This window comes from Primulina tabacum, chromosome 5, assembly GCF_025594145.1.
Source record: "Primulina tabacum isolate GXHZ01 chromosome 5, ASM2559414v2, whole genome shotgun sequence".
Taxonomy (NCBI): domain Eukaryota; kingdom Viridiplantae; phylum Streptophyta; class Magnoliopsida; order Lamiales; family Gesneriaceae; genus Primulina; species Primulina tabacum.
Window position 1 is genome coordinate 7,305,718 of NC_134554.1, and position 14,053 is coordinate 7,319,770.

Here is a 14,053-nt window from a genome sequence, read left to right on the forward strand (position 1 = left end):
TCTAAACGTATTTATTTTTATTTTCGGTTTCTTGTTGTGGAGTCCCACCACGAACATAAGAACGATATTAAAGGGAACTTTGCACTAAACCAGTTTTTAATTAAGGGGTAAAAAATGTAAATTACGTCTCTTCATTTTGGGTCTTGAGATTACGTTTTAGGTTCAATTTCTATTTGAATTTTATTTATTTATTTTAAAATTTTTATATCAAAATTATATTGTAGATTCTTATTATTTCTTATGATTATATTTAAATATAATTCAAATAAATTATAAGACTATGTTTGGTAGTCATGATTTCTTTCGTTTTTTATTAATCTAGATGTCCTTGATTATGATTGAAAGCCCACACTATTTATATTATTTGTGTGATTAAATATCCCTCCTCATAGGGTGTGATAATTAATATTTTTTGAATAGTGATCATGATATCATTGTATATTGATCATCATATCCTTGAATTGTTTTCTTCAATATAATATGAAAATTAAAATTAGTGAAAATTTAATAATTAATATAATATTTAAATTTTTATTATATTTTTTTATAAATTAATCTCATATATTTTTATTATTTTCAATCATTTTAAAGAAAATAAATTGTAATGTAAATTTATCTTAAATTAAATTTTTATAAATTTGTAATCTTGTTAATTAATTTTTTTATGAAAATAAATATTTTTTCAATTCTAATTTATTTTTTTTAATGATTTAAATTAATTTTAATAAATGTAAATTATAATTATAAATATTTAATTATCTATCAAATTATTTTAAAAATATTTATAATTATTTTAAGAAAAAACAATAATATTGTAATTATTACTAAAACTTTATTTAACATTAACATTCAAAATATTATTGCTATTTTAATTATTAAAATAAATGCATATATTTACAAATTTATTTCTAATAAATATATTTAAATTAATTTTAATAAATGTAAATTATAATTATAAATATTTAATTATCTATCTAATTATTTTAAGAATATATATTTAATTAGTATTTGGGGCATTTTGGTCATTACAATAAAATTTACAAAATTAATCCATCATTTTAAAATCATACCAAATACCATGTTATTTATCCCACCATACTATTAATCTATATATCTCATTTTTTAATCACTTTAATTATTTATCATTTACTTATCCTATCACACCTAATCAAACGGAGTCTAAAAGTATATACAAATAGACAGCTTATCCGTCAGTGTACTAATATGAAGTATGGATTGTTGTTTCTCTTAATTTTTCTCCCATCAACTGTCTATGATAACCGTGGTATTATAAAAAATAATAAAGAAATAAATCAATAAACTGTTTTCTCGAGAAGATAAACTACTTCTTTTAATTCATCAATTTGACCCATTTTTAAAATCAAATTTTGAAATGTTAGAGTAATTTATTTAAATAATATTAAATTTTATATTATGACGTGGGATTTGAATATAACTGACTATAAAAAATTACGACTAATAAGAGATTAAACTAGTCGTACAATTAAGAAGTTTGAATAATGGGCGAATGGTAATTGCATGGAATGGTTTTGGCAATAGTTTTGGGATTTTAGAACAATCGGATGTCCGGTCAACATTTGCTAGCGCAAGCAAATCTCACTCCGTCACACGGTTCTTTTTTCATTTAAAACTAGTTATTATTCACACGCGTACAAATTTTTTTATCATTATCGATGGACTAAAATGTAATTTGACAATTTATGCAGTGACTAAATTGATATTTTAATTGTTGAAATAAAAAAATTAAAAATAAAAAGTGTGTGTTGAAATTAAAAAAAAAAAACAAAATAACAAAAAACAAAAGTGTAATATTAGTATCATATAAGGATAAAATTGGAAGAAAAAATTGGTGTCCTCTTGGGTATTTAGTATCATGTGTTCAATCTTAATAAAATAGAATAGATAATAATAATTATTATAAAAACTAATGAAAATAATTACCATATATCTGTAAGTTCTCAAGTAAATTTCAATCATTTCATTTTTTATTTTTTTTCTCAAAATAATATTTTGTCCATTTGATAAATTCTTTTTCTTTTTTTCTTTATCGCACTCAAATAAATTTATATAATCAGAGGTGAAGCATTTGATATTGATTTTCTATAATATGCTAGCTTTGGGTGAATGTGTGATATTTTTGTATGTTTTAAATATTTATATATATTTTTTGTTTGGACTATTTTTGTTAAACTATATTAAATTTTTTGGTGATTTTTTATTTTATTTTTTTTTTTAGGACGATATGTTTGATCAGATATTGATAAAAGTACTGCTCGAAGTTAAAATGATTCCTATGTAACTCTTTTTTTCATAGACTTGAAAATGTGTTATTAAGATGATTATTTTATAATTTCATAAAAAGAAATTTTTTTTAATCAGATTCGTGGAGCGAAATTTATTTTCTACAAAAAATTTAAAACATTGTAATAGAATAGCATTTAAGAGTATACGTTTATTTCCTTGTCTCGGTTAAGCTTAATTTAATATTGAAATCCAACGTTTGAAATTTTAAGTTCAGTTTTTATAATTTTATCAGTACTGATAATAACAAAAAATGATTTCATAAATAAAAAAATATCATACTACCAATAATATTATAATTAGCATAAAGGGTAGCTAGCTAATGAGGGTTTCTTTCGAGTCACGCAATAAAAATAAAAAATTGAAATAAAAATCATAAAATATAGCCATTCGATTCTCAACAAGTATATGAATCTGGAAATGCCAATTTGACACTTATCAAGAGCCTAGTGTAGGATAATTGAAAACAAAATCAAACTATCTCACACTAAAATGGCAGTAAAATCATCTCAAAAAAATTGCACCAAAATTTACCAATATGGTCAGTGATAAAACCAAGTAAATAATGTAGTTTTAGTATGGACATTGCGCAACACAAATTAGGACAGTCCATAAAGCAGGTCAGAAGTTTACCCATAAGTTTGCTATCCACTGCTTTTGCTAACCTTTAATTTAAATTGACAAACTCAAGAATATTTATAGAAGGATAAACTTTTGTCATCGGACACACTCGCGAGCAGACAAGATCTTACATCTGTCCGCGAAGGTGGTCCAAATGCCACGGCCCATACCTGGTCGGTGTGGCTGGTTAATATCTGGGTAGCTGCTCTCATTTTGAGATCCCAGAGCCGTACGGTTTTGTCACTCGATCCTGTAGCAATTGCCACTCCATCTGGGGACACGTCGACACTCAGAACCCAACTAGAGTGCCCTGACATTGATGTAATCAAACTTTTTGCCTCAGCATCATAAACGTGAATGTGGCCATCGTCTGAGGCGGAGAAGAGAACTCTCGAATCAAGAGGTGCTGATGAGTACACCAGACTGCGAACTGGCATGCAATGGCCTTCTAAGTGGTGTAAGAATTTTGCACGAGCCACATCAAAAACAGAGATGGTGCCATCCATTGAGCCACAAGCGATTTGTCTACCATCAGGGCTCCATGCCACCGAGAGGGTAAACTTCTTATTGCCACTTTTCTCGGAGGGTTTCAAGCCTTCTGGTCGAGGAACTGATAATGTAGCAATTAACTGCCATTCTGCAGTATCCCAAAGCTTCACTGAAGCACTACCACCTCCAGCAGCGGCTAGCGTTGTGCCCTGAAAAAGAATAAATAGTTTTTGCTTAGTCATAAAGGAGCTAGTAACATTATTGAATTTCACGGCTGATCGGGAGTTTCAATCAAAAGTTGACGAAGTTTGACAGAATCAGGGGATTTCACTCTCCGAGCTACACAATAGCAATCATCAAATTGCCTGGAAAAGAGTATAGTATATGTGCCATGAGGAGAATTTGAATTTAATAAATCAAGCACATCAAAGCAGCCAGCCGGAATGACTGTTGAAGAATGCTCCAAAGTATTATTCACTGACAAAAAAATTATGAGCAAAAACATCTCACTGTAAAACAATATGTATAATGGCACTGGAAGAACTTCCGGATCTAATTTATCTAAAAGTCAAAAAGAAATTTAGATTGCTTAACCTTAAATTGATTGACAGATACGTCGACATGTACAACCCCGTGTCAAAACAAACCTAAAATGAGTGCATTTGTAACTGGAAGAACTTCCAGATCTAATTTATCTAAAAGCCAAAAAGAAATTTAGATTGCTTAACCTTAAATTGATTGACAGATACGTAGACATGTACAAACCCGTGTCAAAACAAACCTAAAATGAACCTAAAATGAGTGCATTTGTAACTGAAATATGTGAACAAGAATCGGAAACTTTGTGATCTATGCTCCAAACTTAGAATCTAAGTTCACCGTAGGCATGAAAAACTTATCCAACTCACGTACATGATCAACAGAGTATAAATTTCCATAATTTGCTAATGTTAATTTCCTTCATTCACAAAATGAAAAAATAAGTAAGAACGAATTTCGAATGATAACATTTCTATCAAATCTTGAGACGAATTCCAACAGCAAGTAAATGCAATCATCGGTTATTTTGCAAACAACACATGGTGAGGAGACTCAAAACAAGTTAGAACAAAGAAGAAAGAAAGAATATTGAGTGACACTTCTACCATGCACTGAGAGAAATTCTAAAATTTAATGACAGCAAACAACGGTGGATGTTCAGGAACTCTCAAAACAAGTTAGAAATGTGGCAGTCTGGAATACTTGTTGAATGCCCAAGACACATCATGGTTCAAACATATCATGCGGACCAGGAACATGGCATTGGGGCAAGTTGCAAACCTTTTCTTTTCAACGTATAACAGAAGAGCCATAAATTCAGGAAACATAAACTACAGACAAATGAAACCTACAGATTTTAGCATATAGTCAAAGCAATCTCCAGAAGACTGAATTGACATCAGCAATTAATAGTAAGATAACCTTTAACTTCTACTAACTTGGAGCATATTTGGGAACTTCAACAAAATATAACCACTATAGAAATTTCCACGAATTTCGTTAAAATTTGTACAACTGATTTTTAGATTGGAAGAAATACCTTATCACCAGGTAGTCTTATTCCTAGGAGGGGAAAACAAAGGTAAGAAATAGCAAAGAGTGAAGTAGAATAAAGTCCTAAGCTATTACATTAATGCAAAAATCTCGTTACACCTTCCACGTGTGGTGATTATTCATAATTATGATAATTCAGGCATTAAATTCAAGTTAAAGAAGTCCCAAAATAAAGATCTAGCTCACATTTGGCATCTTCATTCTATTTGGATTGTTCGACTGTTGTCCTGTTATTTTAATCTGGTGGGTTCATAACAAAAGCACTCAGATTTTCCTTGAAAGTTGAGTTATGTTTTTTAAACGTACGGTTTTCAGCCAATGATCTCCAAAAGCAACAATTTTTTTTCTGTTTTTTTCTAGTCTCAAATATTTGACTAACAGGACCCGTGTTTTCCAGCACAAGTAGCTGGTGACACCAGCTAAACTAAAATGACAAGAAGCGCACGTTCCTTCAAAATTTATTAGAACGAGTCTCAGATGCAAGGGGTTTTCAGACTTCATTTCAGTCATAGTTCCTTTTAACTCGTTTTTCCATTGAGTTTAATTTTTAAATCTACTCAGTTAAAATGGAACAACGATAAAAACAAACGGAATCTTTAGTCTATCATACAAAAGTCTTCAAAAGGATAACGACCTCAACACCAAATTTCAATACCAATTTGTTCCCTTGATTCACATGGATTCAAACCATCATCGGCACATGAGCTCATGCTAAAAAAAAATCACCACTACACGAGCTTTTAGCACTAGAAATAGATACCTGGGGATTGAACTTCAGTTGCCAGACTTCAGATGGGGGAGCCTCGAGAGTGGCTATAGTATTGTTGGTGGCGACATCGAAGACTCGAATAAAGCTATCGATGGAAGCGGATGCCGCAATTCTGCCGGACGGGTGAGCCGCCACAGAAACGACTCCGAGGCAGTGCCCGGTATTCGTCAGCAGCTTCTCAGGGCCTTCTGGATTCCACAGCCTCACCGTCTCGTCCAGCGACCCCGTCAGTAGAAGCGCCGCCGAATCTTCAGTCGCCGGAACCCATGCCGCCGTCCACAGGGAGTCGTCGTGCGCATTCTGGACGGAGCTGAGTGGCGCTAGTTTCATGGATATGGAAGCGTAAAACCCTAGGTCAGGTGTGAATAGTGATTTGCATATGACTAAATTTTGACTCGGACTCCGTGTTATTACTCTCAGTTTGCCTTTTCTTTTGAGAGAGTATTGAAATAAATGGACCATATCTGGAATAAAAATTGGTAAATAATTTAAAAAAAATTTGGTTAAATTGACAAAATAATTTGAAATTAAAAATAACAAGGAATATTAAGCTGTATTTTCATTTTTTGTCCACTGTAATAGATGGTTTTTATTTGATTTGCAAGAATAAGAAAGGGCTAATTTTGTTACTGCACATTCGATATAATGGAACATATGATTGTACATACAAATTATTACGAATTTGATTTTCTTCTTAACAATACTATTTTGTTAGAGTCTATCACACATGAATTGTCTCTTACGATTTATCATATTCGATTAATTTAAAAGTTAATGTCTTAAACCCAAACTCGGAAAAAAAAAGAACACACACTCAAAATTGTATTTGATTATGTCAATTACATCCAATGATTCGCGAACTACACGCGGCATAACATAAAGGCTCCACTTTTAGAGTACCTGTTTCACATATATTGTTGCGTCATAAATGTCAATCAAATAACATTAAAATGACACTAATTGGTATAAAAGTAGCGACGAAATAACGACAAATGCATTAGTTATAAAGTCATTTGACGTTCGCAGACATAATGCTTCGACCTATTAGTTGGTCCAGCTATCTTACAAAATTTTCAGGTATAAGCATGTGTGATATTTGTGATTCATCGACACGATCAGGCTGACTCACATATTTGTCTGCTGAAAAATTGGAGTCAGGAGGAATCTAGACCGATGATAAAATGTTTGATTCATATTCATTGCATTTTTACAAAGCAAATGCACCTACAATAACAATTTCATGCAATAAAGAAACGAGTAAAAACCTCGTAGATATGAAACCTTTTGGATAAGTAGAGATATATACATAAATTTGACTTGTAAAAATGTCGGATATTCGTGCAAAAACCATCAAATCAATTTCAAACTTAGTTTTGCACTCCCATCCGGATAAATGATATTTCGAGTATAATATGAAATAAATAACAGTGAATAACTCGAATTGTTACTATGTTGTTGGATATTCCTGAATATTGTAAATTTTTTATGTTTCGTTATATTGTCGGTGTTCACATAAGTATACATGATAGTAATGTGACATAATAAAGATGTATATTGTCTGAGTAAATATACCATTTTAAATAAATAATATAATATTCTCAATTTTAAATTTAGATTATCCTCGCTATTTTTTTTTTACTAATGTTATCATGTATATGTGTAGAGGGTACCTTTAAAGTCAAATTTCTTTTATATCTAGCTTCAAATAAATAAATAAATCCGAATCCATTTAATTCATCACAACAAATAAAGAAAAAAATATGTTTACACGTGAAAAATAAAAATAAAAATATTTCTAGTAATGTCTTATTGCTGGACCTCGAATTAAAGAGTGTCGTGTGGAGATCTCCAAAATTTTAAATTATTATAATAAAAAAGAAATAAATGTGCACACAAAAACACCGTAATAATTAATTTGTTGTGAAAAAGTAAAAATTTATGGTAAAAAGTAAAAATCTCAAACTCTCAAAATTTACCAAACTACACACTTTATAAAATTTTTCTCTCTACTCACTTGTATCAAATCTTTACAAATGGAGACCTATTTATAGGATTTCTTTGGAAAACAATCCAAAAACAATTTCATCATTACATACATCATCACACACTAATTTTCAATATTCAACACCTAATTTTACCTAATTTTCAACATTATAATTTTCAATACAAATAATTTTCATATTTTCAACATAATTAATTATTTAACTAGGATGTTTTTTTTAAACTCTTTATATTTTTTATGATAGTTGTGTGGGTTAGGGGGTAGATCTACTTATATTGTGTAGAAACATTTAAATATATATATTTCAAGTTTCAAACATATTTATTTATTTATGTTTTGTGTTTTGTATTTCTGAAAAATTGATTTAATTAATGAAATTCGGTAAAAGATAATATTTTACACATTCCAATTTTTCATATTAAATTCTACAGCTTTGACCCCCATCAATTATTCTGGCCGCTGCCAATCCTTGGCGCTAGCAAATTGGTGAGGAATTTGTCGGGTTCATTAATAAATCTGATTTGCAATTTCTCTACTCAAATCTCCACACTTTTTTTAACCTATCAATAGTTTTATCGCATCATAAATATTTGTTAATATGATATCGTTAATAAATCATGATTTTTCCCATAATTAGGTCCTAAGTTGTGTCGATTCTATCGTGCTTTATTTAGAATTTTACTGATGAAATCGATTATACAATATTTTTAAATCCAATGGATTTTATACTAATTAGACTTAAATATTATAATATTATTTTAATATGTATAAAAATAACTTATTATTTTATGACGTGAACCAAACACGTTCCTGCGTACAAGTTTTTTGTGGGGCAAATATGTCAAATCGATTACCCTTGGTCTGCCATTAAGAAATTGGCTCTGGCAATACCACTATCTTCCTTTATTTATTCTTTATACTATTATTATATTCGTGCCGCCATTATCAGCCTCCGTTTCTCTCCAGTACAGCCACGTGGCTTTCCCACTCCGCTGCTTTTTCCGGAATATTACAGTATTCCCATTCCCCACTTCTCCCTTTCCCTCTACCACCTTCGCTTATTCTCTCTCACTGTTGCAGTAGCGTATTTCTGATTCATCGGAATCGTTGCAAATGGCTAATCAAACTGTGGTTTTGGAGAATGGTAACTCCCACCAGAGTGCTGATCATACTGATGCTGACGAGGTGGATATTTACCCCCTGAGCTGTTACTACTTCGGCTCCAGAGAGGCCGTCTCGTTGAGGAACGAGACGGTGGCTGAACGGGTTTTGCGTATGAAAGCCAAGTATGTACGAGTTTACTGATTTTATGACGGGAGAGTGTTTCTCTTAAGTTTGGGTGTTTTTTTATGTGGGTTTTTTTTTGGAAAGTTACTGATTTTGTGATTTGGAATCAGCTACGATGCGTATGGATTGAGGAAATGCGTGTCTGCGGTGCTTGTGGTCAGTATTCTCTCTTTTCTTTGTGTTGTTTTATTACACCATGTCAGGACTCTGGATTTCTTGTGGGCGTCGTTAGTTTCCTGCGGAATAAATGGTGATGCGATATACGTAGTATAGTGCCCCATAATGATATAGTAGTGATTGAATGGTAATCGTCTTGATTGTTGAGTAAAATGTAGTAGAAATTTACATTTTCTGTTGGATAAATTTGTCCATGATCGACTTGCAAATAATAACATTTTACTAAGAATTAATGTCCTTGTTGACAAAATAAAGTAAAACTGAGCGCTACCGTTATTGGATTCAATAACTATTTTGTTTTTGTTGTTTCTCTTTGAATGTGTTTGACTCAGCAGACTGATAACTGTCATATCTTGAGGGTGTTCATTATTTCGCCGCATTCATGATATTAGCGTTGTTATGGTATGAAGAGTGGAAATTAAATCTCATTACTTTATAGTACTGTATGTAAATGTATATGTCATGTTGGTGTTTGAACTTTGGTACTAGTTCCTGTTTTGAACAATTCTCTGGACTTATAGCCTCTCAATATGCCGCGGGAGCTAGAAATTAGTAGGTAGACAAATGACATTTGGAATAACAATGCTTGACATCCAGCATAGTATCAAGCTATATTCTGTAATAATGTTATTGATGCTGATATGAGTAGGTGTCAAGTGTACTGCACCAGCTTATCTTTCTAGTTTCTATGAGTTGATTCAGTGATTTAAATCCTATTATCTGGTGTGATATAGTTGATTCATTCGTTTTGGTACAACTATCCATACTTAGTCCGAACTCGCTGACTCTCAGATATATAGTTTGTTTTACATCCACGAACTTTTGCATGAGATATGGACTGCATATGACTTTTGAGATCGTTTTCCATCCCCATCCCTGAATCATCAGTAGTTCTAATTACAGGTTGAATTGTTTAAACACCCGCATGTCTTGTTGCTTCAAGTACAAAACTCCACATTCAAACTTCCTGGAGGTCGCTTACGTGTGGGTGAATCTGGTAAATCTCAATTTTGGGAGTCATTGGTTGAACTGAGCTCCTAGACTTGGTAATTGGATAGAAATCCTAGGCAAGGTTCAGGACTTAAAAATTTGTTTTCGGCTGCAGATATTGATGGCTTAAAACGCAAGCTTTCAAGCAACTTATCAGTTGGTGAAGATGGCCGGGGTCCTGAATGGGAGGTAAATAGAATCACAATCTTCCAATAATGGTTTGATTACTTTAATTTGCTCAACACTTCTTTTTGTGGATTTCTAGATTGGAGAATGTCTTGGAATTTGGTGGAGGCCTAACTTTGAATCACTTGTTTATCCATATTTGCCTGCGAGTACGAAAAAACCTAAGGTGAGTTTCTCGACATATTAGTCTTTCACACTTCGATGGCTGCCAGAAGCTCTTGAATCTTGATGGTCTAATGCTTATCTTTTCAGGAGTGCCACAAACTTTTTCTTGTCAAGCTTCCAGCAAGTCGGAGATTCATTGTACCAAGGAACTTCAAACTTCTTGCTGTTCCATTGTGCCAACTTCATAACAACGAGGAGGTATGACTTAATTGCAGTCACAGAAGCAATCAATGCAGCCACATTGAATTTGGCACTAATCTTATTGTGATTTAAAAGGAAAAAAGAAAAGTTTTTGCTGCTGGAAACATGGATACTTATGTTTTCTGGATGTTCTTGAAACTTTTGCAATTAACTAAGAAATAACTTGTCCCAATTGTTGTATTCTGTAGACATATGGATCAGTTATATCTGGAGTCCCCCAGCTGCTGTCCAAACTCTCCTTCAACATTATAGAACAGTGAATGTGTTAGTTCTTCGCCATTGTGTTGGTGTGGTAAGCATGCAGCCGTCATCATAGAACAGCCCTGGATGCTAATTCAAGGACAGGCTGTTTCAGATATATTATTGGTTTTTGAGACGAGAACACTATCAATATATGTTTTTCTACTGATGGGTTTGTTTAAAAAGTTGTATGGTTATCCATATGTGGATGTTCCTTATTTACAATGATGATATTTTTGTGTTTTTAAATAAGGCATAGTTTGTTTCATATATAGAAATTAAAGTTGGAAATACTTCCAAGCGATCCATCCAAAGAGGAAGTTGGAGTGCTTAATTCTTTTATGTACTTAAAAGCCTATCTGATTGAAAGTTTCAGGTAAAGGAAGTCGTCTAAAGCATCAGCGAACTTTGATATTCTTCTGTTTACCAAAGGCCAGCTTGATCAATTTTTGCATCAGCTCAAGCAATTCGAGGTTCAAATCATTCCTACTATGGAAAGAGGTAAGTTTTTGAATTATGCGATTGTTGAATTTAGTTTGAGAAATGTCATATCTGCATTTTGAAGCCGAGGTTTGCCTCATAAAACTGTGATATTTTATTTGTTATAATTATATATTTTTTATAGTAGGCTTTATCTGCTAGTGTGCCACATTTCTATATGATACTTTGAAGCTTGGAATATCGTGTAACAGAAGATATGAACCTTAGCATACTTGAATTTCATGTTATTATACCTGAATTTTGAGGTTTCTGTTGCTGCAGAAACCAACACATTGATTATGAATTCCAGAAACTTTGCCATATTTCACGATCGCAATATATTAAATGCCATGAAGAAGAAAAAATGGTTTCTTCTGCAGAAGATTCTTTATGAATAGGCATAATTTGAGGTTTTGTCTGTTGAAGTTGGCATTTGTAAATGTCTCCTGCAATGTTGTGTAAAACCTTGTATTGTTTGGTTGAATGTTAAGCACTTCATGCTGGCTACATAAGCAATTAAAGACCATATGAATTTCATGTGGACCGCGTCATGAGATTCTATTATAACCCAAAATTAGTTGAAAATCAGATTATAATGAGATTTCACTGCTAAATAATTGTTTGCAGGCGTGTAATGATAATTCTATGTTATATCTATTATATATATATATAAATATGTGACTTCATATGTGAATTTACATTCATCTCCTTATTAATTGTTTGTTTTATATTAATTGCTTACTTTAATGTGCTATATTTTAAATAAATGTGATTAGTAGTATTTAATTTTCTATGTCTACCTACATTATAATATGTTATTTTTATCCAATGATATCTTTTCATTATATAAAATTAAAGTTTAGAAATCTATTATATATATAAATATGTGACTTCATATGTGAATTTACATTCATCTCCTTATTAATTGTTTGTTTTATATTAATTGCTTACTTTAATGTGTTATATTTTAAATAAATGTGATTAGTAGTATTTAATTTTCTATGTCTACCTACATTATAATATGTTATTTTTATCCAATGATATCTTTTCATTATATAAAATTAAAGTTTAGAAATAACTCATTATTGAATTGTGAATTTTCTTTGGTGTCTTATTAATTTTTTTTCATGTTCTCATGTGACAGTTTACTAGAATTTATGTGTTTAAATTAAATTTTTTTTGCGGCTTATATTTATAAATTATTTAAATAAAACACGGTAAAAGATCGTTGTGATTTGAGCCATCAATTTGGGTTGTGTGTGTCGGCTTGGCATGCACCGTTTAACAGTTTAAGTGAGTTAGGTTGAAATTTTGTCGACTCATTTAAAGGTGAGCCTAAATAAGCTCGCACGAGTTTATATTAAATATCTATATATCTAATATTATTGATTTTCTATTATTATATATAAATATGTGACTTTATATGTGAATTTACATTTATCTCTTTATTAATTGTTTGCTTTACATTAATTGCTTACTTTAAATGTATATTTTCTTTCTCCTTATTCATATTTTAAATATGTGTGATTATTAGTATTTAATTTTTTATGTCTACCCACATTATAATATATTATTTTTATCCAATGATATCTTTTCATTATGTAAATTAGTATTTGGTTTTTTTTATGCCTACTCACATCATAATGTGTTATTTTTAATTCAATGATTTAGATTTTTTATTTATCTTTTCATTGTGTAAATTAATTAATTAATATTTAGAAATAACTCATTATCGAATTTTGAATTTTCTTTGGTGTCTTATTAAATTTTTTTTTCATGTCCTCATGTGACAGTTTGTAGAATTTATGTGTTTAAATTAAAGTTTTTTGCAACCGAAATTTTTTTGCGATTTATATTTATAAATTATTTAAATAAAATATGATAAAAGATCGTTGTGATTTGAGCCGTCAATTTGGGTCGAGTATGTCGGTTTGGCCTGCACTGCCAAACAGTTTAAGTGAGTTGGGTTGAAATTTTGTCGCCTAATTTAAAGGTGAGACTAAATGAGCTCGCACGAGTTTATATTAAATATCCATATATCTAATATTATTGATTTTCAATCATGAATTCTTGATATAAAATAGAAAATATCATTTTGATTTCAAATTTTTGATGTTACTATCTTGTCCAAAATTGTGGATTGTTGAGATATTTTGGCAGTCACTCAAAATTGAGTGTCAAAGTTGACATTTAAGTTGTATTTTTTTGGATTCCTGACAATATATTCGTCAACAGATTATTTTTAAGTTAGTTTTATCAGTATCGTGAGGTGTAAATATATTATTACAATATATAAATTTTGTCATCTCTTTAAATTAATATTCACTTTCATGTTTGACATATTATGAGTCTTGGTAAAATGAGGAACAATAAATTCAAACAAACGAATACAGAAAGTCCGGGCGAAATCAGAATTATATGGTATTGAAAATTAATATATAAATTTTTAGTGAATTTATCGATGTTAAGATGTATCACAAATCTTATATCATAATATATAAAATTTCAACCTTATAAATGAAATAAATCAA

At 30.8% G+C, this 14,053-nt stretch overlaps 2 protein-coding genes across 3 annotated transcripts; one reads left to right on the forward strand and one right to left on the reverse strand.

Moving 5' to 3' along the window:
• Nucleotides 1-2,819: 2,819 nt before the first annotated feature.
• Nucleotides 2,820-6,215, reverse strand: LOC142546057 (WD repeat-containing protein VIP3). The gene is made up of 2 exons (XM_075653548.1): nucleotides 5,786-6,215; nucleotides 2,820-3,641 (listed from the first exon to the last, which is right to left on the reverse strand). The coding sequence occupies exons 1-2, from the start codon at nucleotides 6,122-6,124 to the stop codon at nucleotides 3,009-3,011; spliced, it is 972 nt and encodes a 323-aa protein (XP_075509663.1). The 5' UTR covers nucleotides 6,125-6,215; the 3' UTR covers nucleotides 2,820-3,008.
• Nucleotides 6,216-8,717: 2,502 nt separating this feature from the next.
• Nucleotides 8,718-11,335, forward strand: LOC142546058 (pre-mRNA cleavage factor Im 25 kDa subunit 1-like). Of its 2 annotated transcripts, none has more exons than XM_075653550.1 (7): nucleotides 8,718-9,082; nucleotides 9,194-9,239; nucleotides 10,164-10,257; nucleotides 10,366-10,439; nucleotides 10,516-10,606; nucleotides 10,692-10,799; nucleotides 10,991-11,335. In XM_075653550.1, the coding sequence occupies exons 1-6, from the start codon at nucleotides 8,910-8,912 to the stop codon at nucleotides 10,787-10,789; spliced, it is 576 nt and encodes a 191-aa protein (XP_075509665.1). In that variant the 5' UTR covers nucleotides 8,718-8,909; the 3' UTR covers nucleotides 10,790-10,799; nucleotides 10,991-11,335. The 2 variants fall into 2 exon arrangements, with proteins under 2 accessions (XP_075509665.1, XP_075509664.1); XM_075653549.1 differs by having other exon boundaries at nucleotides 8,719-9,082; nucleotides 10,516-10,602; nucleotides 10,689-10,799.
• Nucleotides 11,336-14,053: the final 2,718 nt, after the last annotated feature.